General features: G+C 37.2%; 4 protein-coding genes across 7 annotated transcripts; 3 read left to right on the top strand and 1 right to left on the bottom strand.

Moving 5' to 3' along the window:
* Nucleotides 1–750: 750 nt before the first annotated feature.
* LOC130740929 (probable amino-acid acetyltransferase NAGS2, chloroplastic) lies at nucleotides 751–9,056 on the top strand. 2 transcript variants are annotated; one of them, XM_057593657.1, is made up of 10 exons: nucleotides 751–1,165; nucleotides 4,921–5,008; nucleotides 5,277–5,485; nucleotides 5,590–5,741; nucleotides 6,221–6,644; nucleotides 6,976–7,073; nucleotides 7,254–7,365; nucleotides 7,472–7,631; nucleotides 8,139–8,211; nucleotides 8,543–9,056. In XM_057593657.1, exons 1-10 carry the CDS (start codon nucleotides 779–781, stop codon nucleotides 8,697–8,699), a joined length of 1,860 nt encoding a protein of 619 aa, XP_057449640.1. In that variant the 5' UTR covers nucleotides 751–778; the 3' UTR covers nucleotides 8,700–9,056. The 2 variants fall into 2 exon arrangements, with proteins under 2 accessions (XP_057449640.1, XP_057449642.1); XM_057593659.1 differs by lacking the exon at nucleotides 751–1,165 and adding an exon at nucleotides 4,295–4,779.
* A 2,069-nt stretch (nucleotides 9,057–11,125) lies between these two features.
* On the top strand, nucleotides 11,126–11,569 carry LOC130737270 (uncharacterized). The gene is made up of 2 exons (XM_057589023.1): nucleotides 11,126–11,287; nucleotides 11,369–11,569. The coding sequence occupies exons 1-2, from the start codon at nucleotides 11,126–11,128 to the stop codon at nucleotides 11,567–11,569; spliced, it is 363 nt and encodes a 120-aa protein (XP_057445006.1).
* A 231-nt stretch (nucleotides 11,570–11,800) lies between these two features.
* On the bottom strand, nucleotides 11,801–15,947 carry LOC130737269 (uncharacterized). The gene is made up of 6 exons (XM_057589022.1): nucleotides 15,739–15,947; nucleotides 14,378–15,610; nucleotides 13,850–14,336; nucleotides 13,081–13,754; nucleotides 12,694–12,982; nucleotides 11,801–12,606 (listed from the first exon to the last, which is right to left on the bottom strand). Exons 1-6 carry the CDS (start codon nucleotides 15,945–15,947, stop codon nucleotides 12,067–12,069), a joined length of 3,432 nt encoding a protein of 1,143 aa, XP_057445005.1. The 3' UTR covers nucleotides 11,801–12,066.
* A 419-nt stretch (nucleotides 15,948–16,366) lies between these two features.
* Nucleotides 16,367–20,824, top strand: LOC130740928 (telomere repeat-binding factor 2-like). 3 transcript variants are annotated; one of them, XM_057593654.1, is made up of 9 exons: nucleotides 16,369–16,622; nucleotides 16,964–17,061; nucleotides 17,204–17,481; nucleotides 17,668–17,867; nucleotides 18,401–18,485; nucleotides 19,170–19,253; nucleotides 19,645–19,994; nucleotides 20,119–20,190; nucleotides 20,419–20,824. In XM_057593654.1, the coding sequence occupies exons 3-8, from the start codon at nucleotides 17,332–17,334 to the stop codon at nucleotides 20,177–20,179; spliced, it is 930 nt and encodes a 309-aa protein (XP_057449637.1). In that variant the 5' UTR covers nucleotides 16,369–16,622; nucleotides 16,964–17,061; nucleotides 17,204–17,331; the 3' UTR covers nucleotides 20,180–20,190; nucleotides 20,419–20,824. The 3 variants fall into 3 exon arrangements, with proteins under 3 accessions (XP_057449639.1, XP_057449637.1, XP_057449638.1); XM_057593656.1 differs by lacking the exon at nucleotides 20,119–20,190 and having other exon boundaries at nucleotides 16,367–16,622; XM_057593655.1 differs by lacking the exon at nucleotides 16,964–17,061.
* The last annotated feature ends 680 nt before the right edge of the window (nucleotides 20,825–21,504 follow it).

Below are 21,504 nucleotides of genomic sequence, written 5' to 3'. Positions count from 1 at the left end.
AGCCATTAATGGATTGTGTTATCACATCCCCAGTGGCCCTCCCTAACTTTATATTGATGATCTTTTTTGATTCCCTTGCTACAATAATGCTACAAATATCTCCCCTCATCGTGCTAAGCCTGAGCAAAGTCACTGCCTAGTATTAGTCTGTCTTTGGATTTATGTAAACTCAAAGTGTATTCAAGTTGAATTCAACTAGTGTAATTCACTTAATTTTCAGACACTGACACAATAGAATTCGAATTCAATCTCAATTCTCAATCATTCAATGACGATATGTGGTCCTTAATCTTTGGGGTTGCATTTTAAACGTTATCAGAACAGAATCTGGCTCTGCAAAATCACCACCAACAGTTTTAAACAAAAGAGGAGTGTTCCCTACGCGGTTTCTTACTTTCTTTGGAAAGTACTTGTTTGGGATAACATTCCCAAAACCAGGTTTGGGAATTGCTTCTATTGAAAATACTGTCAATTGGTTTCTATTTTTTGCAATTAAGTTACTTAACGGAACACACATAATACCTTTCAGAATTTAACGATAAATTTCATTACTTACTTCTCAATATAAAATAAAATAAATGATCATTATATTGTTTAAGTATTTTGATGACAAAAATTAAAGTAAAAACTAATTTTTACACCGTTCAATCCCAGTCATACAAATATTTATAACTATCAATCCAAGGGTTACCGACTGTAATCTGTATCCATCGCTAGCGTCTCGCCGCGTAACTAACCTTGCTGGCAGCATCTTGATTTATTGTCTTCTCTACAATGCATGCTCTCACTCTCAGTCTCATCTAACATAGGAAAAATGGCTGCTAGTACTTCGAAGCCACCGTTATGTTTCCAAAGTCAAGAACAAACATGGGTTTCACGTGGCCCCACTTTTCACCAATTCTCCAATTTGGGTTCAACTTCAAGGGTGAGAACTACTACAAGTCTGAGGCTAGAAAGGAGGAAAAGGAAGGTGGAGTTTCTGGTGAGAGCGTGTGAGCAAGAGGAGCAAAGTAGGTACGGTGCGGCGACGACGGAGGAAGACGAATATTTCGTGAAGGTTCTGAGAGAATCCCAGCCTTATATTTCTGTCCACAGGGGCAGGGTGTTTGTTGTCCTCATTTCTGCTGAAATTGTTGCTAGTCCTTACATCCATGCCATACTTCAGGTACCACATCGCCCTCCCTCCCTCTCCCTTCCGATAATCGATATATAGCACCTTTTTTATTTCACATTAAAAGATAGCTTGATTCATTAGGCATCTAATCGTGATAGCTCGATTCTAAGTTCTAACAATGCATATGAAGAAACATTTATTAATAGCCTTACCCATTTAACACTAATGTGCTCTCAGAGTATCAGAAGATTAGTTTGTGTAGATAATAAAATATGATTTGCAAAAGTAATCTCCTTTTCCTCCATTGAGTCCATTCCAATGTGTTTCACAAGCATACTAAATTGGGCCCGACAAAACATGCTGAGCTCATTATCGATTTCAAAACCCGCCAGAATCTTTGGGGTCGGCTTGATTTCTTCTTCTATTTTTACTATTCTTTTTAAAACACATTTCCAATCAAGTTTTTGACCCAAAAAAATAAAATTTCAAAGAAAAGATTCTTTGCAGTTGCAGGTATTTTTGAATAAAAATATTACAAATTTGTCAGGGGAAACTTGCTTAATTATTTGTTGGCTTAATTGCAACTTTGGTCCCTGACATTTACAAAAGCCACGATTTTGGTCCCTCACCTAATTTAATTACAAAAATCGTCCCTCACCTAACACTTCGTGAACAACGTTGGTCCAACCGTCAATTTTTTAACGGAAGAAGCTTACGTGGCGTCTGAAAGCTTATGTGGAAGTGCCACTGGCGTCAGAATCGATTTTTCCTCTCCTCTCGGCTGTTTTTTTTATCTCATAGTGAAGCTTTGCTGTTGGGAGGCCTAGTTGTTGGAACGCTGGGATTGAGGTTGTGTCCTATTCCTCTGAGTTTTTTTGTTGTTTTTTCCTCTGAGATGTAGAGGCATGTGCCTCCCTCTCTCCAGTGGCACTTCCACCTAAGTTTTCAAACACCACATAAGCTTCTTCCGTTAAAAAATTGACGGTGGGACCAACTTTGTTCACAGAGTGTTAGGTGAGGGATGATTTTTGTAATTAAATTAGGTGAGGGACCAAAATCGTGGCTTTTATAAATGTCAGGGACCAAAAATGCAATTAAGCCTTATTTGTTCTTCACTGCTTTCACTGTCATCCCTTCACATTTTGTCCCACTTCAGTCTTTTTAAGGTAAGATTTATAGCTGATACTTTTCAGTTTTGATAGATAAAATTAGGAAAGATAGCGTTAAACAAACACACTTGGAATTCACGCTAGATCTCAAAATCAGATAAGCATCTGCTAATAACGTGCTTAGACTTTGTGCTAATTTACTACTCAAGAGAAAGGGCAGAAACGACGAACAAAAGACAGACGTGACTTTGTCCAAATACTGATACTGATTATTATTTATTATTACTGTTAGAAATGATGTGTTTCTGACGTGTTTAGTCAATGTGATGGACAGAACAAAAATCAATAATAGGTAGGACTATTATTTTTATACAAAATACTCACTCCGTTCCTTTCTAAGTGTCGTTTTAGAACAATTTTTTTGTTCCTATTTAACTGTCGTTTTGATGTTTTAAGTTTCATTTTGTCAATTATACCCTTACTTTTTTAATAACTCCACTTCACATTTTCCATAAAATTATTATTTCTTAATAACTATGAAGATCTTTATGACTTTATAATTGAGTGAGAGTGGTAGGTGGTTTAATGATATGAGAGTGAAAAAAAGCTAACAATCCACTTGGTTGGAGAAATTTATGACTTTATGATTGGGATGTGAGAGGGTAGAATGAGAAAAATAACTCTAATAATCCATTATTTTTGTTGGAGAGTTTTATGCTAAAACGACACTTAAAAAGGAACTGAAAAGAAATTGAGGGAGTAATATTTTTTATTGAAATGTATATTCAACGAAAATTGAGAGACCAATTTTTTTTTGAACGTGAGACAGCAATTTAAAAACTGATTTTTGTGGAGTAGGTGAATGAAATTATTCTTTATGAATTGAGCTGCTCGAGAGAGCAATTTAAAAACATAAATTCTTAATTAGGTCCCACGTGATAAAAAAAGAAAGATAATGCATCCACAATGACTATATGGGTTGCTCAAATACTATTTGGGTGCATCCAAAATGCAAGTAGCAATATTTAAGCAATTTATAAGCATTTGTTTTACTCTTTGTTGGCTTGTGCATGTGGCATGTGGGGTCCGTTGTGTCTAGTCCTTTGGCTTGTAGTGCCTTGTGTGTTTCTGGTTTCCTTGTTCCTCTGCTGGGCTTTTGCCAGTTTTTTTAATGAAAAGCCCATCTTTGACCAAAAAAAATAAGCATTTTAGTGTATAGTTGTTTTAAAACAGATGATGTATTTGACCAAAAAAAAAAAACAGATGATGTATGTTTTTTTTTCACTTGCCGTAGAAGAGATAATAAATTGTAAGTCCAAGAGAGAAAAATATCATTTTAATTATAAAATATGATTGCTTGTAGAAATACCAAACTCTATTTTTAAGCGCTATTTGAAGTGTCATCTAAATTGTGCTCCGTGATGCTCTCATAATAAAATAATTTTAGGAATTACTATAAAATTAAATGGTTGGATGGAATAAAAAATAACTTAATTACTATGGTATTATGAAGAATTATTAATTCTTTTTGGCTTAGCATAGGGTTGAACACTCCACCCCTTAAACAACTAGTTTAAGGTTCAATTATCAACTTTTGTAAATGAAAAATTATAACTCATATGTTAGCCCCCTGCCACTTCATAATGATGATTTATTATTTAAATTGCTTAACATTGTTTTTGTGAACCCAAAATATCACATAAAATCTATCTCATTTAGATTTGAAAAGTACACTAGTTAGGTAAAAAAGCCTTCCAAGTTCTAATGGTGAGTTTTTTTTTCTCAACAAGAGAATTTTTTTTTTTACATCGAAAAAATTAATTGACCTCCTTCACTCAACTCATATGTTCCTAATTCTTATTCACAAGAGAGATTATGATGAATTGTATTTTAACCACATAACACTTAAAACAATTGATGCAACCATTGTTTAATGCAATGCTGTTTATGGCCAAGCAAGGTAAACAGCTTGTATTGTAGATAATGAGACAAGTGATTAGTGACACCTCTACTCTACTAATACATCATTAAGAAAATAATGAAGAATTAAAAATGAATATAAAATGAATTTTAGTAGCTGTTGATATGTTAAACATGGTCTGAAGCACCAAGTTTCACACCGGCGTGGCGGCCAACGTTTGTCCGAGTCGAACTATCCGCCACCGCGCCGGCGTAGAGTCAACCCCATCTCTTCTTTCTTCAATGGCTTCTTCCTTATCCTCTTGCTTCACAACTCTTCCAAAACCTCCACACTTTTTCACCTTCAACGAACCTCGTTCTTCTTCTTTCCGTCTACAACCGAAGCTTCAATTCAAACCTCGTTCCCTGCAATCATGGCCTTTACCTTCCCAATTCGCTAACAGGAAGAAGCCAATACAAACTAAATGCAATGTGTTCGACGAAGAAGAGAGCTACTATAACTCCATGGAGGACAAGCAATTCGTGCGTTCGTTTCGTGAGGCCTGGCCTTACTTGTGGGCTTATCGAGGCAGCACCTTTGTTGTCATCATTTCTGGTGAAATTGTCTCTGGTCCCTTTCTGGATCCCATTCTCAAGGCACGTTCAACTTGTGTGCTTTGTGTTACTTCTTCATATACAGAACTTGTTCTTGTTTTTGTTTGTGTTTTTTTTCTTCTTGTTTTTTAATGATCTTTGACCCTTTTAGCTATAAGCATTAAAACACGTTTCTGTGTGCAGGATATAGCTTTTCTTCATCACCTGGGAATCAGGTTTGTTCTTGTTCCAGGAACCCATGTGCAAATAGACAAGCTTTTAGCTGAGAGAGGTTAGTCTCAATGATTGGCTTTGTCTACTTAACTTTGCTCTCCCCAAAATGAGTGTTTTTTTAACTTAACACTGTTATACCATGTTTGGTAATTTTTCTACAATTGGTTATAAAGCGAAAATCAAATTTACAGAGAAGCTTCGGTGAGGAGCTTCTCAGTCGCAGAATTGATTCTAAGAAAAAACTGAACTGAAACGGAGTAACGGACAACTTCGGTGAGGAGCATGATACTGGCTGGAGTCACTGATGTTTGATATTGTATTTGTAGGGAGCCGGCCTAAATATGTTGGTAGATATAGAATAACTGATGAAGAGTCTCTAGAAGCTGCAATGGAAGCGGCTGGGGGAATAAGATTGATGATAGAAGCAAAGCTTTCTCCTGGACCTTCCATATGCAATATTCGACGACATGGTGACAATAGTCGTTGGCATGATGTTGGAGTCAGTGTTGCCAGTGGTAACTTTCTTGCAGCCAAGGTTAGAATTTTGTGATTCATTTACTACACAGTAACAATGGTCTTTTGAAATTTCCCCCCTCACTGTAAAGTAACAACTTGCTTGCATCTTTTTTTTTTTGGCAGAGAAGAGGGGTGGTCAATGGGATTGATTTTGGGTCGACTGGGGAAGTTAAAAAAGTAGACGCATCTCGCATGCGTGAGAGGCTTGATGCTGGTTGTGTAGTTGTTTTAACCAACTTGGGCTACTCCAGCTCTGGACAAGTATTAAATTGCAAGTATGCTTTGACAGCTTTCTACCTTCTCTTGATTACTTTGTACATCTTTGTATCACTGATTGCATGTTGACAGACTTGCTGTTCTCATAGCATTTTGATTTCTGAGTATTATTGAGCATTTGAGTTCTACCTGTTAATGTGTGATTTCAAAAAAGTTGGTTGTTCACAGAAAGAATAAGAAGGGTAAAACAGATTGCTAGGATTTCTTTTTGTTTGGGGGGGGGGGGTTTGAAATGTGAGAGAGCAAATACTGAGAAATTAATGATCCAATTTCCTTAGTGAGCTTGTGAATTACAATTCCACATGTGCCATTGTGTTCAATCTATTTTTTCTGTTATATGTTATTTTGCACTAGTTGTATAATACTATAATCCAATTGGGCAGAAGAAACCATGTGTGCATCACCTGCTTCTCTTCACCCAGATGATGAGCTTGAAAAATGCTTAAATTCTCGATGTTGATATTTTCTTTTTCTCCAGCACCTATGAAGTTGCGACAGCTTGTGCCCTGGCTATGGGAGCAGACAAACTAATATGCCTTATAGATGGCCCAATACTTGATGAGAGTGGACGCCTAATTCGTTTCTTGCCTCTTCCCGAAGCAGACATGTTAATTCGGAAACGGGCTGAGCAAAGCGAAACGGCTGCTAACTATGTGAAAGCTGTTGATGAAGATGATCTCAACTCTCTTGAGCATAACAATTTTAATGGGACAGTGAAGTCTCCACCTAATGGACAACGCTTTACAGAATGGCATAATACAACCTTCCATAATGGTGTTGGTTTTGAGAATGGGAATGGCTTAGGGACCAGTGAACAAGGTTTTGCTGTTGGAGGTCATGAGCGGCTAAGTCGAATGAATGGTTACCTGTCAGAATTGGCTGCTGCAGCTTTCGTTTGCAGAGTGAGTCCATGATTCACCTTTATGTTTTATGTCATGCGTACTGTTTGTGCATAAGTCTATATTGATATATGAGCAGCTGTGAGAACAAAAGCATTTTTTAAAATCATAACCAGACTATAATATACCTATGTGGTACATCTGTTTCTGCTACTATATGTAGGGGAGGATCTTGGACGTTTGACTCCAAAAATTGCTACTATACAGTGGGTGGTTTGGATTGACATTTAAATTTCTTTGACAAGCTGCTGGTTGAAATAGTGACTATGAATGAAATTTCAGCTGATGGATGTTTTCAAGTATGTTGTTAATGACCCCATCTGCCATTTGTCAGGGTGGGGTTCAAAGAGTTCACCTGTTGGATGGCACTATTAGCGGAGTTTTGTTGTTGGAATTGTTTAAAAGAGATGGCATGGGAACAATGGTTGCTAGGTAAGAAATCTTTGCAGTCTGTCTCTGGATTGAGTTTTATGATTGTCAATTATTTTCTACTAAGCTTCGTAACTATTTGGTAACAATGGCCTTTATCTTTCTTTTCCTTCCTTTACTTTATTAAGTTTTACCACTCAAAACCTTTATTTCATTTTCTTGTATTTTAATTAAATTTTGCAGTGATCTTTATGAAGGCACTCGGATGGCACAGATGAAAGATATTTCTGGAATAAAACAAATTATTCAGCCTTTGGAAGCATCTGGCATATTGGTTAAGCGGACTGATGAAGAGGTTTGATTAGCTATGTCTTCTTCTCCGATAGCTAGATACTGTAGCTTTTGTGGCAATGGTAATTTACCTATATGTCTCTCAAATTTTTGCCATTCTGTGTCTGTAGCTGCTAAAAGCGATGGAGAATTTCGTTGTTGTGGAACGAGAAGGTCAAATAATTGCTTGCGCTTCCCTTATTCCTTTCTTTGAGGATAGGTGTGGTGAGATTGCTGCCATTGCAGTAGCTCCTGAATGCCGTGGCCAGGGACAGGGAGACAAATTGCTTGGTATGCTATGTTGCTTCTGTTGTTGATGATTCTTGTGCTTGATGGGTAGTGATTAGTGAGTGACCAGTGACTCATGGAATGTATTGGAACGTCTTGACTCTTGAGTATTTTTTGTTGTTCATTCTCTATAGTACAATGTTCATTCTCTTTTGTTGTTGCGAAGAGTTTTGAAAGAGGTTGTACACAGTAGAAATATGAACCGTGTTATTATGATTAGGACCATACTCATGATAGTTTCATTCCAACTGTTTAGCCTAAGCACCTGAATAAGTGTTACCAATACTAATAACTAAATCTAATGAACTCTTAATAAAAACAATATTTATAATTTAGAAGTGTGAGAAAGTAACTTGTTTATGTCTCAAGAAGAAGGAATGGTGTAGGGTTCCGCTTTGGATGTTATTGAGTATATGATGTTAATCGTGAAATCCTGTTGCTGCTCTTTCGATCCTGCTTGCCAAATTTTGTTAACAATGTTTATTCAATCATAAGATTAAATATATGCAGATTATATGGAGAAGAAAGCAGCATCTCTTGGATTGGATATGCTTTTCCTGCTGACAACACGGACAGCAGATTGGTAAGTAACTTCTGTAATGGATGTAATGCAAGCCCTGTCAGCAATCATTGTCATTTTCACTTTAGGTGGCTTGTTAGTTGTTACTGCATATCCAATGATTCTTGGATACAGCTTATGATTTGTTCCCATTTTGGTAATTCTATATTTGGCCTATCTTTTTATTTTCTAATACCATTTCTAGAATTCAAGGAGCTTGTGCTCAAATGTAAAAAAAAACCGTTTTTGTTAACACAAATATTATATGTATCTGAGTGCTCAGTGCAGTGAATTATAAAGTTGATACGTTTATATTCCTGAAAAACATTCTAAAGGGTCCCCCTAATTTTGACAGGTTTGTGAGGCGTGGATTTTCAGAATGTTCAATTGATTATATTCCTGAAAAGAAAAGGAAAATGATCAATCTGTCCCGCAAGTCAAAGTATTATATGAAGAAGCTTCTACCAGATAGAAGTGGAATTACTGTTGGTGGTGAACTTGCTTCAAATTAGTGTTATTTTGTCTTGTTTTCCACCCACAACGGTTCAAGGGTGATTACATGCAGTGTTTTCTTCTGTAGACTAGAGATAATATATCTGTAACTATATGGTAGCTGGGATTAGTATCTCTGACAGGTCTTCTATATGCAGCATTAAGTTTTCTATTGTTAATTGGAAAACTTTTGCATGTTTCCTCCAGTGCTGTCCTCCCATAATTGATCATCCTCCCATAATTGATCAAAAGGGATTACTTAGTGTAGTAAATGTGATGTATGTGTTAGATAATATATTTGTCTTTTGTCCAAAGATAATATGTGTTTGGTTGAGATATTTTAATTCTTCAATAATAATGTTATTTATTTATGATAATGTATTGTAGTCTTGGTGGACTGCAACATATTTTGATTTGTTGATGTTTTCTATCTGAGTAAATGCTAGAGTTAGGGTGTGTATCGATAAGTAGTGTAGTCTTACGCTTATGACAATAGTAAACACTTACTATGTAGGTGCTTATTCATAAGTATTCATAAGCTTAGAATGTGTTTGGATGATCTTATTATGCAGATAGCTTATGATTTACCATTGAATTCTTAGGCTTAGTTTCGCGGGTTTATAAGATTAGGTTATGAATACGCGCTTATATCTATTTATAAGTTTTTTAGTTCATTTCAATAAGCTTTTAGTCGTCCAATGCTGCAAATTTTGTTCTCCAAATATCCAATTTTGGACATGATGAGTCATGTCAAAAAGTCTTTTTCTTTTATAATAAAGGGGGCGAAAGCCCAAATGTCAAAAAGTCATATTGATTAAAGATATGTTAAATAATATATATGGTAGATCAATCATTTAAAAGTAGAGTTATGTTAAAGCGTCACATTGATTAAAGATATGTTAAATACGGTAGATCAATCATGTACAAAAAATAGATTTTAGATAAAGTTACATCAGAGTTATAAGACTATTTGAATTTTGAATTCAATTACCATCCCTAAATCTAATGTTGTCCCTCTTTTCTATAGATAGCAGAATTCAATCAGTGTGTGAATCATTAAATGTCGCTTTTGTATATGAGAAATATAGTTATTTTCACCAATTGTTGTAGCGAGTCAGCTCAAGCCCTTCCGCTGTAAAAAAAAAGTCCAAATAGATTTATCGATTACAATAAAATACTTTCCAAGCCATTGAACTTTTTAATACTTCTATGCTTGAACAACATGACTATCTATTAATCATGTTAAATTTATTGTGAGTAAAGATAGTCTTAAGAATTAAGACTATCAAAATTGTCGTATCATTGCAAACATAATTAAGATGATTATCATCATTTTTATCATCTAAAGATTATTTTACCTCATCATGGGGAGTTTGGCATCACAGCTCTTGAGATGCATATGAGAATTCAAAGTTCCAAGTAGGAAAAAATTAATGAAATAATCCTATTTACTTAATTTTTTAAGTACATACAAGTCGAATTATGTTTTTAGTCCCTAACTTTTAGATAGGAATTAAATTGGAGGAGGAGAAAGAGAGTGGGGAACTGGAATGGAGCAATAAAGGTTTTGGAGGTTAAAGTAATGACAATGAGGGTTTGATGGAGAAGGAATTTTGTAGATTTGGAAGAGCAAGCGGAGGGATGGTGGTCGGTGGGGGAGGGAGGAGAAGATACGGTGGTGGTGGTGGTGGTGGTTGTGGCACGGAGGTTGAGGGGGGGGGGGTAATGATGAAAAAGAAGAATATGGACATATTGTATAATTATATAAAAAAATATTTAAATAAATAACCGAAAGGAAAAAAAGTAAAAAAAAATTAATTAATTTTTTCAATCAGAAAAAAAAATAGAAAATTTGTCATTGTACAAGGTTAAAAAAAAGTATACATCAGCCGGCTCAACAACCAATTGCAAGTGTCCAATGTACTTTTCTTATTAGGCTTAATTGCAGTTTTCCTCCCTCATGTTTCACCGTTGTGCGAAGTTCCTCCCCCATGTTTAAAAGGAGCAGATTCGCTCCCTCATGTTTCAAAATGTGCAGATTCGATCCTTCCGTTAGTTTGCCGTCTGAAAGCTAACGGCAGATGCTGACCTGGCTTTCATTAATTGACGTGTCTCTGTCACATGTCCACCAGGATGCCACTAAGCTGCCACTAAGCTCATTTATGCTTGAGAAAAAAAAAAAACACGTGACAAACACGTGACTTCCCTAAATTACATCACCATCTTCTTCTTCCTCTTAACATCTGCCCTAGATTCAGAAGGGAGCAGGAGCACGACGGCAAGGAGAGACAAGAGGAAGACGAACGAAGGCCATAAGAGAGAAGAGGAAGACGAAGGCTAGCAGAGGAACACGAAGGCTAGCAGAGGAACACGAAGGCCAGAAGTGAGAAGAGGAACACGAAGGGCATTCGAAAATCCATAAGAGATCGAAGGAGAACGAAGAAGCATGACAAGAGTTAACGATGGAAGCCAATCTTCGACAAGCACTTACAGTGATGCCACTGTTCGTAGAACTCTCTACTGTGACTGTGGGGTGTTGTCTCCGTTAAGGACTTCATGGACAGAGGAAAATTTGGGTCGAAGGTTCTATGGGTGTGGACAATACCAGGTACTTTCTGAAACAAACTTTCAATTAAAATGTAATTTTCTTACATCAAAAAACTAATATTTGTTCTGGGCAAAATTGCAGGGTAGGGTAAGGAGGTGTGGGTTCTTCAAATGGCATGATCCTCCTGTAAATACACGCAAGAACTTGATGATTTCTGGATTGCTGAGTCAGATTGAAGTCTTGAAGAAGAAGGAGATGTTTTTAATTAGGTGTTTAGGGTTGTGTGTTATTGTGATTGTACTGTTGATCATTGTTATTGGTATCATGGTTATCAAAGCATGATTTTTTAGGTAGTATTTGTGGGGGTATGTAGTTTGAGGTTTGGTATGTTATTGTCATCATGTCTGGCAGCCTTGTTTTTTTGTAACTTGAATATGAATGCAATGAAAATTACTCAGTTCTATCCTATTTCTTTGATTCCTATGTTACATATTGAATGAATTCCTATTAATTTGTAAACATCATATGCAAATAGCCTAACTGACCATCATCATCCATAAACAACATTCAGAATAACTGAATACTAAACATCATCCATAACAGAACATCATCCATAACAGAACATCATCCATAACAGAAAATAGCATAGTCAAGTTACACACAACTTGAAAGCAAGTGACATAGTCAAGTTACACACAACTTGAAAGCATTAACATACTCGAGTAACACAAACTAACACAAAATAACAGTAATAAGGTTCTGCCCAGAACAAGATAACATAACACTTTGGCAGCAGCCTAACAAAAAAATCTTATTATGCATTGTTGCTTTGCTTAACATCATCCTAAAACAACAAGCTTCTGCTTCTTCCCAGGCCTTCCAGTTCCCTGAGAACCACTTGCTACCCCTGGAGCATGAGTTGTTATTGAGCTGGCTGTCTGTGAGCACTGTGTCAGTATATATGGTGCTTGAACTGGCTGCTGAGGTTGAATTGGTTGATGATTTTGAACTGGTTGTGCAGCTTGGGAGGCTTCACCTTGAGGTTGTCTCCTTCTACTTGCCCTTGGAGGTCTCCTTCTAGTTGGAGCAGCTTCATGTGCATTGGTATCAACAGCAACGCCATTTCCTTCACTAGCAGCTCCAATCCCACTTGCTCTTGTAGTTCTCTTTGTAGTAGTCACCCCTGGTTGTTGTGCACCAGTTTCAACAGCAGCATCATTCCCTTGTTGATTAGCTCCACTCCCACTTGCTCTTCTAGTTCTCCTTCTAGTAGTCAACAATTGTTCTTGTTCACCAGTTTCAACAGCACCATCATTTCTTGCTTGAGCAGATCCACTCCCACTTGCCCTTTGTTCAGGATGAAGCATCTGGGAATTATCCTGAAAGGGAAACAACCTCAACCTAATCAGTAATGCATATGACAGAATATAATCAATTGTACTAAACAAAATTAATCATTATCTCACCTTGTTCCCTCCCACTGGTATAGCCCTGTCAGCAGCTTGCTTACCAGTACAAGTCCCTTTGTTATGCCCTGGTTCACCACACCTCCTACATTGAATTGTGGTCTGGTACCTCCTCAGCCTATTGGGGTCTCTGGGCTCATCATTTGTTTTCCTCCTCTGCTTTTTGGGCCTCCCAGGTGCCCTTCTCATGAAAGGTGGATCAAGTGGAGGATATCGACTAATAGGCCACAACTTGGGCCCATTAGATGGCAGGATAATGTGATCATAAGTAGCCAAGAAGTTTTGTTTGCTACAAATGTGAGTGTAAACATCATTCACATGTGAAAGGTAATAAACATTTTTTTTTAAATCAAATGAAACAAGTGGAGGATAGTGTTGAAATAATACCTATAACAAGGGTGAACATATTCTTCAGGTGCCACATGGTTGTGCCACATACAAGTTATTGCATGGCAGCATGGAATTCCACTTAGGTCCCATCTCCTACAAGAACAAGTCTTTGTAGCTAAATTCACAGAATGCTTGTCTGTTTGACTCCTACTAACCTCAAACAAAGTGTAACCACCATCTCCATTCCACATAGGTATCCAGTTATCAGCCTTCTGCTTGTTCACCTCTAGCTTTTGTTGGATCATAGGGCAAATTGCACCCCTGTACTTTAACATCAGTTCTCTTTGCTTCACTATCCTGTTAGTGATATAATATTTGAGGCCTTCAATTAGAGTAATAATTGGCTTATCTCTCCATTCTAATATTGCCCTATTGAAGGCCTCACACATATTATTCACCTGCAGATCGCACACTGTATTAGTACTAAAAGCTGACCTACTCCACATCTTGGCTGGTACCTCCATCATATCCTTCCATGCTTCCTCATTTAATGTCTTCATATGATCCATAGCCCTTTCAAACTCTGGACCAGTACTTGCTCTAGCCGCTGCCCAAAGTGCTCCTTTCATTTCTTGACCGGGGTATTTTTTCCTCCAATTCCCATATAAATGCTTTACACAAAGTCTATGCTCCACATTTGGATCCAGCTCTTGTAAAGTGGGTACCAATCCCTGTTAATAACATGAATGTGATGGAGATGCCAGTTAGTTGATAAAAAATGAAAGACCATATAAAAGACAAAAAAATGATAATTAGAGTGTGGTACCTTTTGTTGATCAGAAATAAAAGCCCAGGCATTTGGACTCACACTACTCAAGTCATCAACTAGCAGGTGCACAAACCAAGCCCATGAATCCTTTGTCTCTGCCTCTACAACTGCAAATGCTATGGGAATCATTTGATTATTCCCATCCTTCCCAACAGCTGCCAATAACTGCCCACCATATAATCCCTTTAAAAAGCACCCATCCAAGCCTATTAAGGGTCTACAACAAGTTGCAAAGGCTCTCTTACAGGCAGCAAAACAAATGTAAATTCTCTCAAACACTGGATTACTAGCTCCCACAACACTCTTGATCTTGACTGTACTACCTGGATTGCTTCTTAGGAGTTCTTCACCAAAACTCCTAAGATGTCTATACTGCTCAAGCACTGCTCCTTGTATCATCTCTAATGCAGTTACTTTAGCTCTGTAAGCTTGAAATCTAGACAACACAACCCCCACCTTATCTTTGCCTCCTCTACCAAAGCACCTACCTTCAAGGAAGGTGTGTGTCTTAGCATAGACACAAACTTCTTTGCTATCCACTTGGTCTTAGCTTGCCTATTCTTGCTGGTCCTTACACATGTATGCTCATCATATAATGTGACAATCTGAAAGTATGTGTTCTGCTTGTACTTAGATGCCCTAAGATAGAATACACATTCCTCAGTACATTTAACTACAACCCTTTTTGGATCATTTTTTTCCAAATAAACATTCTTCTTATTCTGCAAGGCATAATCCTTCACTGCATTCTTAAGAAGAGCAGCAAAACTAAATATCTGACCTACCTCAAACCTGACTTCAGAATCATCTTCCTTTTGCTTGAACTTAGGAAACTTGGGTCTCTCCTCAGTATCTGAATCACTTCCAGGTGGAGTATCTAGGTCTGAAGAGTCTCCTCCATACTCATCTTCAAAACTATCATAGTTGGTAGAATTGGGGTTTTGTGAACCAAGCAAACTAGTTACAGCTTCAACATCTCCAGTTGGCAAAACAGTAGTCCACTCCCATCTCTCATCAAAGTCTGAGTCATCAAGGCTCACATCATCAGATTCTTCTTCCCCACTCAGTGCTTCATAATCATCATTCAAGCTGTCATCATCTGATATGTGCTCCCCAATCAGGCTAACAATATTTTGTTGTACCCCCTGTTCACTCACAACCTCAGACACAGTCCTCTGTTCACTCACACCCCCATGCACCACAACCTCCTCTCTCACACCCTCAGGCAGCACTCTCTTTTCACTCACACCCTCGTGCACCACACTCTCTTCACTCACAACTTCAGACACCGCCCTTACCTCACTCACCCCCCTTGCAAGACTGTCAATCTCAGCCTCTGCCTCCCTTGCTACACTCACAAAAGCAGACTCTGTTTCAGAGTCAATGTCCTCCACAAATATCTGTGTCCCTTTCTGCAATTCACCAGTTTGTACTCCAGTTTCTTCCAAGTGCTCAACATAAAACTCAACTTCAGAGAAACCCTTGACATCACTCAGAAATTGATGAACATCTCCATCATCCCTAAGTGGTCTGCGGCCATCAAACAACCCTAAAGTAGGAGCCCTATACCACAAACACTTATATGAAGCATACCCTAAATGTGCTGTCACTATCTTGTCTACTTCTATTGAATTTATTTGATCTGGATCCCAACCTGGCAATATTTCAGACTCCCCTTCAACATACGCACATGTAGGCTCAAACACAAAATGACCTTTATGCCAAATAATCAATGTCAATTTACTCACAACAGTAGGCCTGCAACCAACACAGTTAAGATTTCAACAACCCCCATTAAATTCCATTCAATTTACAATGAATGTACACTACCTAAAAGTAAACATTGAACAAAAAATAAGAGGAAAAAAGGGCAGAAATGTTGGTACCTAAATCGGAAATGGTTTGGATTATCGTCGGCTCCAAACAACTGCCACCCTTCGAGGACGGGCTCCTTTCTTTCTCCCTCGACAGGTTCTTGAACGACAGGCTCTTTTCCCTTCCCCTCACGTGTGCTTTGTTCACCGACAGGCTCCTTTCCCTTGTCGTTGCCTCGTCGTTGTCGCCCTCTACCTCCACGCCTGGGACCACCAGCCATTGAAGGGAATCTCAACGAAGAACCGTGCGATTGAGCAGTTTGGGCGAAGAGATCAATGGACTTTAGAGATTGAGGGGAAAAATGGAGGAGGGAAATCGCACAAAGAGGGTTTCTAATTTTGGTGAAGGCTTATGAAGTCTGATTTGGGGATTTAGGTTTAGCATATTTTCATTTATATTTATTTTTCGTGTTTTTCTTTTAAAAAATAGGGGTGGTATGCAAGGGGGGTGTGAAAAGGAAGCCAGGTCAGCATCTGCCGTTAGCTTTCAGACGGCAAACTAACGGAAGGATCGAATCTGCACATTTTGAAACATGAGGGAGCGAATCTGCTCCTTTTAAACATGGGGGAGGAACTTCGCACAACGGTGAAACATGAGGGAGGAAAACTGCAATTAAGCCTTCTTATTATTGTTTTAATCTCCGTCCATTCAATTGAGAACCTCATTGATCTTTTCTAGGGTTAGGGTTTCCGTAGACTCGTTCCAAGAATGAAAAAGAGAAGAAGCATTTTCAGAAATTGAGTGGATCCTTTTACAATTTTCCAACAACATTTTCAACCTTCAATTCGATTTCTCCCAAATTCGCACCTTCACCCTCTGTTTCTCTAATGCCAAGTTTACCACCAACTCTTTTCTAAATCCTCATCCTTTTTCCCCCAATTCAAACAAATTTGAGGTCAGTATGCAGCATGATTATGATTTATTCATCGCTGATTATTATTTTCTCTGCGTTTCTATTATACAACTCAAGTATTGCTAATTGTGCATGTATGTGTTTGTGTTAAATCTGAAACTGCAACAACAACAACATAAGTGGTTTTGTTTTTTTACAATTCTGAATGATGCAATAATTCATGGGTAATTGCATGCTGTTGTTAATGTTATGAGGTAGAATCGATTTACGTTTAGATGCAAATAGGTAGTATTTGTTTGTGTAACAAGGCTTGACCTAATTGCATTGGCATTACAACAATACTGACTTGATGATTCTCACACTTTTATTACACACTTTGCCAGATGAATAACATAAAAGATGGTTGCTGGATTTTCCCGAGCTGTGTTGTCTCTTGTCAAACATTGGATGTATAGTAAATGAAGTTAATTTGGAATTTGAGGTATTGTTTGATGATCACGATGGATTTTTTTCCTTTTTTGTTTGTGGGGGGATCCGGATTGTTTAAATTCATTGAAGGATGAAGTGTGTTTAGATATTGCATTTTTATTAAATATTTATCATTTTCATGCTGATGTTTGTAGGTGAATAGTAGTCCGATATTTCTGGTTTGTTGATGGACATGCAAAAGAGGGCTGCACTGGACTTCTTAGTTTTCCTTTAAAGTAAAGCAAAAACTAAACTGTCATAAAGAGGTTGTGGACTTCTTTTAATGGGTGCTCCTAAGCAGAAATGGACTGCAGAAGAAGAAGCGGCGCTGAAAGCTGGAGTAGTCAAACACGGGGCTGGAAAATGGCGCACCATACTTACAGACCCAGAGTACAGTGCTGTTTTGCGCATGCGTTCTAATGTAGATCTCAAGGTAAGTAATTTCAATACCCTAGCAGTTTGTGGGAAGTCTCACATTACTACAACTGCACTTGCTGAATGGCCATCTGTTTATCTCATCATAACAAATAATGCTGAGTTCTTTATTAAAAGTTGTCAAATTATATGGTATAGCAAGGTGTATTTGCATATAACTATGTATTACTTAAACTGTGAACAGGACAAATGGAGGAACATAAATGTGACAGCAATATGGGGATCTAGGCAGAAAGCAAAGCTTGCAAAGAACCTACCAGCCCCCAAACTTGTGAATAACCACACAGCTTTGAGTACCATAGTTCAACATGAAGATGATGCGAATACCAAGCCTCTTGCAGTTTCTGGTGGAACAACTCCTAATTCTAAAGAGCAAATATCAAGGTTATGGAACTTCAAGCTAAATATATCTTCCATTTAATCTACTCTTTGGAGAAAATAATTGTTTTGTGGTTCTTGGTTGCTTGAATCTTGTTCATAATAGCATATGAACAAACATTGTAGAATTGTAGGGCATTTACTTCTGTTGAAAGTAATTAGTTCTAAGATCTCATAGAGCAATGTGCTAGTGTCCCCCGATTTTTTATGAATAAAGAACTAAACCAAGTTGTGAGCAAGTTGCAACTTATACTCTTTTTTTCCATGCAAATGAAGGATATTACATTCTGATTCTGTATTATTTACTGAATTCCTTGATCAATCTGCTCCTAGCATAGCAAAGATACAATAAAAATATGATTCAGTTCCCAGTATATAGGTTTTGATTGCAGTTAAAAATAATTGACAAATTGTTTTCTTCTGTTGTCACTTCTGATGACAACATTCCACCAAACTTGTGGTGACTTTGTTGAAACTGTGGTGATTTATGTGTCAATGCTTTTCAATGACAGTAACAGTATGCTTTTTAATAATGGCAGGTTGGATAATCTTATATTAGATTCTATCATCAGGTTGAAGGAGCCCAAGGGTTCTGACCGAGCTGCCATTGCTGCTTATATAGAGGTCTTTATACTTCAATTTCTGCATTTACGGTTTATACAATCTAAACATCTCAATAAACAAATGATGATCAAAATGTTGCTCCATGTAAAATTTAATGCTCCAACTATTATTTAATTTTTGCTTTTGCGGGCTTCTTATTTTCAAGTTAATTTAATTGGTTCACATCATGAATTGCACAGTAGAATATCTTCCTGTATTCCTCATCTATCTGATTATCTCCCTTTAAATATATACATTCTATATTCATGATGTGCGTGCCAGATTGGTTTGTGAACAGTTTACAACATTAAACTGTTCGTAAGTGTTTCTTTCCTAGGTACCTAGATTTATATGTTAGTTATTAATTGCCAGAACTTTCAACTACCTCCAAGATGTAGACTTCCTTTCTGCTAGGTATAAAACGATCCTGGCATTTTTTTTTTCATTTAAATGTTTCTTTTGTCAAGCGGCCTTCGCAGGTGCTCTCACCTGGCAAGCAACAGGATGTTTTAGAAATGCTCAGCATATTCAACCAGTCATAATATGTTATCTATCCCTTGTCTATTTAAGTATCCTTATAAGCTTAGCATTGATGAATACTGAGAGTACTAGCTAGCAAGTTTCAAGTAGCAACTTAATTTTTTATTTTCATGCTTCTCCTTACCATTGCATCAGAAGTAATGCTGAAACTTTTTTTCTCAATAGGATCAATACTGGTCTCCGTCGAACCTCAGAACGTTACTGTCAACAAAACTGAAGCATATGGTGGCAAGTGGCAAATTAATTAAGGTAATTTTACTGTTAGTTAGTTCCTTAGCAACACACGTTGAACTTGCCTTCATGTAACTTAGTTCCTGAGAAGCGACAGGCAGCATATTCACCCACAAATCCGTGTGATTAACCACAGTCAATCTGGAGAATTTTTGGATCATGTTTGACCCTGATACTTTGTTAACTACATGTTTTGTGTTACTGGAGAATTAATTGGTTTCATGTTCACATGTAAATAGAAATATGTTCTCTTGTGGCAGTTGAACTCCGCATATCTGGGCATTTTCTTAAGTGGGAATGAAGATTCTGTTTTCTCCCATCTAATAGTATTACTTTAAGGCAAATATTGTGCATGCAATTAATTTAATATCTGGTTGATTGATCCTGAGTGCAATATGTCTAATGACAGATAAAGCATAAGTACAGGATTGCAACAAATTCAACTATATCTGAGAAACAAAGATGCTCTTCCTTGTTGCTTTTGGATGGGAGGCCCAAAGATTCCCCAAAAGCAGAGAAGTCTAATAATATCCTTTCAAAATCCCAAATTGATGCAGAGATATCAAAAGCAAGGGGCGTGGTGGCAGCTCAAGAAGCAGCAGCAGCTGCAGCAAAAGCAGTTGCAGAGGCAGAAGCTGCGATTGCTGAGGCTGAGGCAGCAGCTAGGGAGGCAGAGGCTGCAGAAGCTGAAGCAGAGCAGGCCCGAGTGTTTGCAAAAGCACTAACGAAGGCACTAAAATGCAGAACGCTTCATATTTGGTAAGCTTCCTTAACAAGAAAATTAATGAATGCTGATAGCTGTGTATGCTTTCTGCAAGTGGTTACTCATCCCAATTTCTTACCTAGCCGATTTCTTAATTTTTTTACAATGTCTACTCTGCAGCTCTATTCCATCACCATCATTTCCTAATGCACCTATCCAATTGTTCCAGAACTACTCGTGACAAAATCTACAGTTAAAAATTCTTTTCACTCTTATAGTTAGTTTCTATTCACTGTTGACAAACCCCCCCCCCCAAAAAAAATCCAATCTTCTCGTCATAAGACTCCAGTTGTGTTTATTACTTCTGGTGAAAGGTTTTCTGCAAACTTTTAACTAGTGCAAGTGTATTCTGATTCCTCAAAAGAGAATTGGTTCGTTAGTCATTTTAGCTAATTGTTTTACCTGTTCAAATTTCTGCAGACGGTATCATCAGCTTGTGCATGGTTGTTGACATGAGCAGTGTTTTGGCTTCAGGTGCTTCCTGAATGTATTTAAGTATTGTGCATAATTTAGGCTTGTAAATTAGGAAGGTGCGGCATCAATCCATGGAATATTTACTAGGAGTCAGTAAGTTCACCCACAAACTGAGAGAAGTCTGGTCACACCTCAACAACCAGCAAACTTACACATTGATTTTTGTTATGATTTTCTGCCTCTTTTTGTTTCTGTTACCGTCTTTCTACATTTTGAGGTTACATTGTATTTCATCTTGTCATCTGTTATGAAAGTAAGTAATCATCATTAGAATCATACTGATCAGGGCTCCATAATAGAGTCAGCAGCAGGGGCTTATTCGATGAGTTGAAATGAAAATACCAGTTGAAGATCCTTGAAATCAAACCCAAATTGTTTCAAGACACTATTTTTGGTCAAATTCTTTTATGAATCATTAGAATTTCAAGTTTATCATATCATTTTTTTATATTTTTAATGGTTGGCACTTAAGTCAGACACAATCTACCTTTGCACGGTGCCTATATGTTAATCGGTTACTGGTTCAGGATTAGAGGAACATCCAATTTTATGATTTCCTTCAAATTTAAAGAAGCTATATTTCATCTATTCTTTTCTTTATTATCTTTTTTTAAAAGAAAAATTTTATTTTTAATTAAAAATATGCATGTGAACAGTACCAAACTGATATGCATGTGAAATTTCAAAATGTTTTCATACGTTAATTTTTTCCAGAAATATTTTAAAACCTTAACATATAGGCAACTATGTAATGTAACTGCTTCCCCATAATAGTTCCTTATCAGTTATCATAATGACAATGTTCCATCACATGTAAATAAAAGTGAGGTTTAACTTAAATGCTTACGATATGAATTAAACTATGTATATTTTTTTACAATGATGCTATTATTAATTCTAATTAATAAAATGTCACATTAATTATTCTCTCTCACTTCAACTCTCTACATTAGAACAAAGGGTGATTTTGGAAGTTCATTTTAATTTATGACAAATTTAATGTATTTTATCTAATTTAACTACATTTCTTAA

Source organism: Lotus japonicus, chromosome 2, assembly GCF_012489685.1.
Source record: "Lotus japonicus ecotype B-129 chromosome 2, LjGifu_v1.2".
Classification (NCBI taxonomy): domain Eukaryota; kingdom Viridiplantae; phylum Streptophyta; class Magnoliopsida; order Fabales; family Fabaceae; genus Lotus; species Lotus japonicus.
The sequence above is the reverse complement of the archived record's forward strand: the minus strand, read 5'-3'. Positions and strand labels throughout refer to the sequence as shown.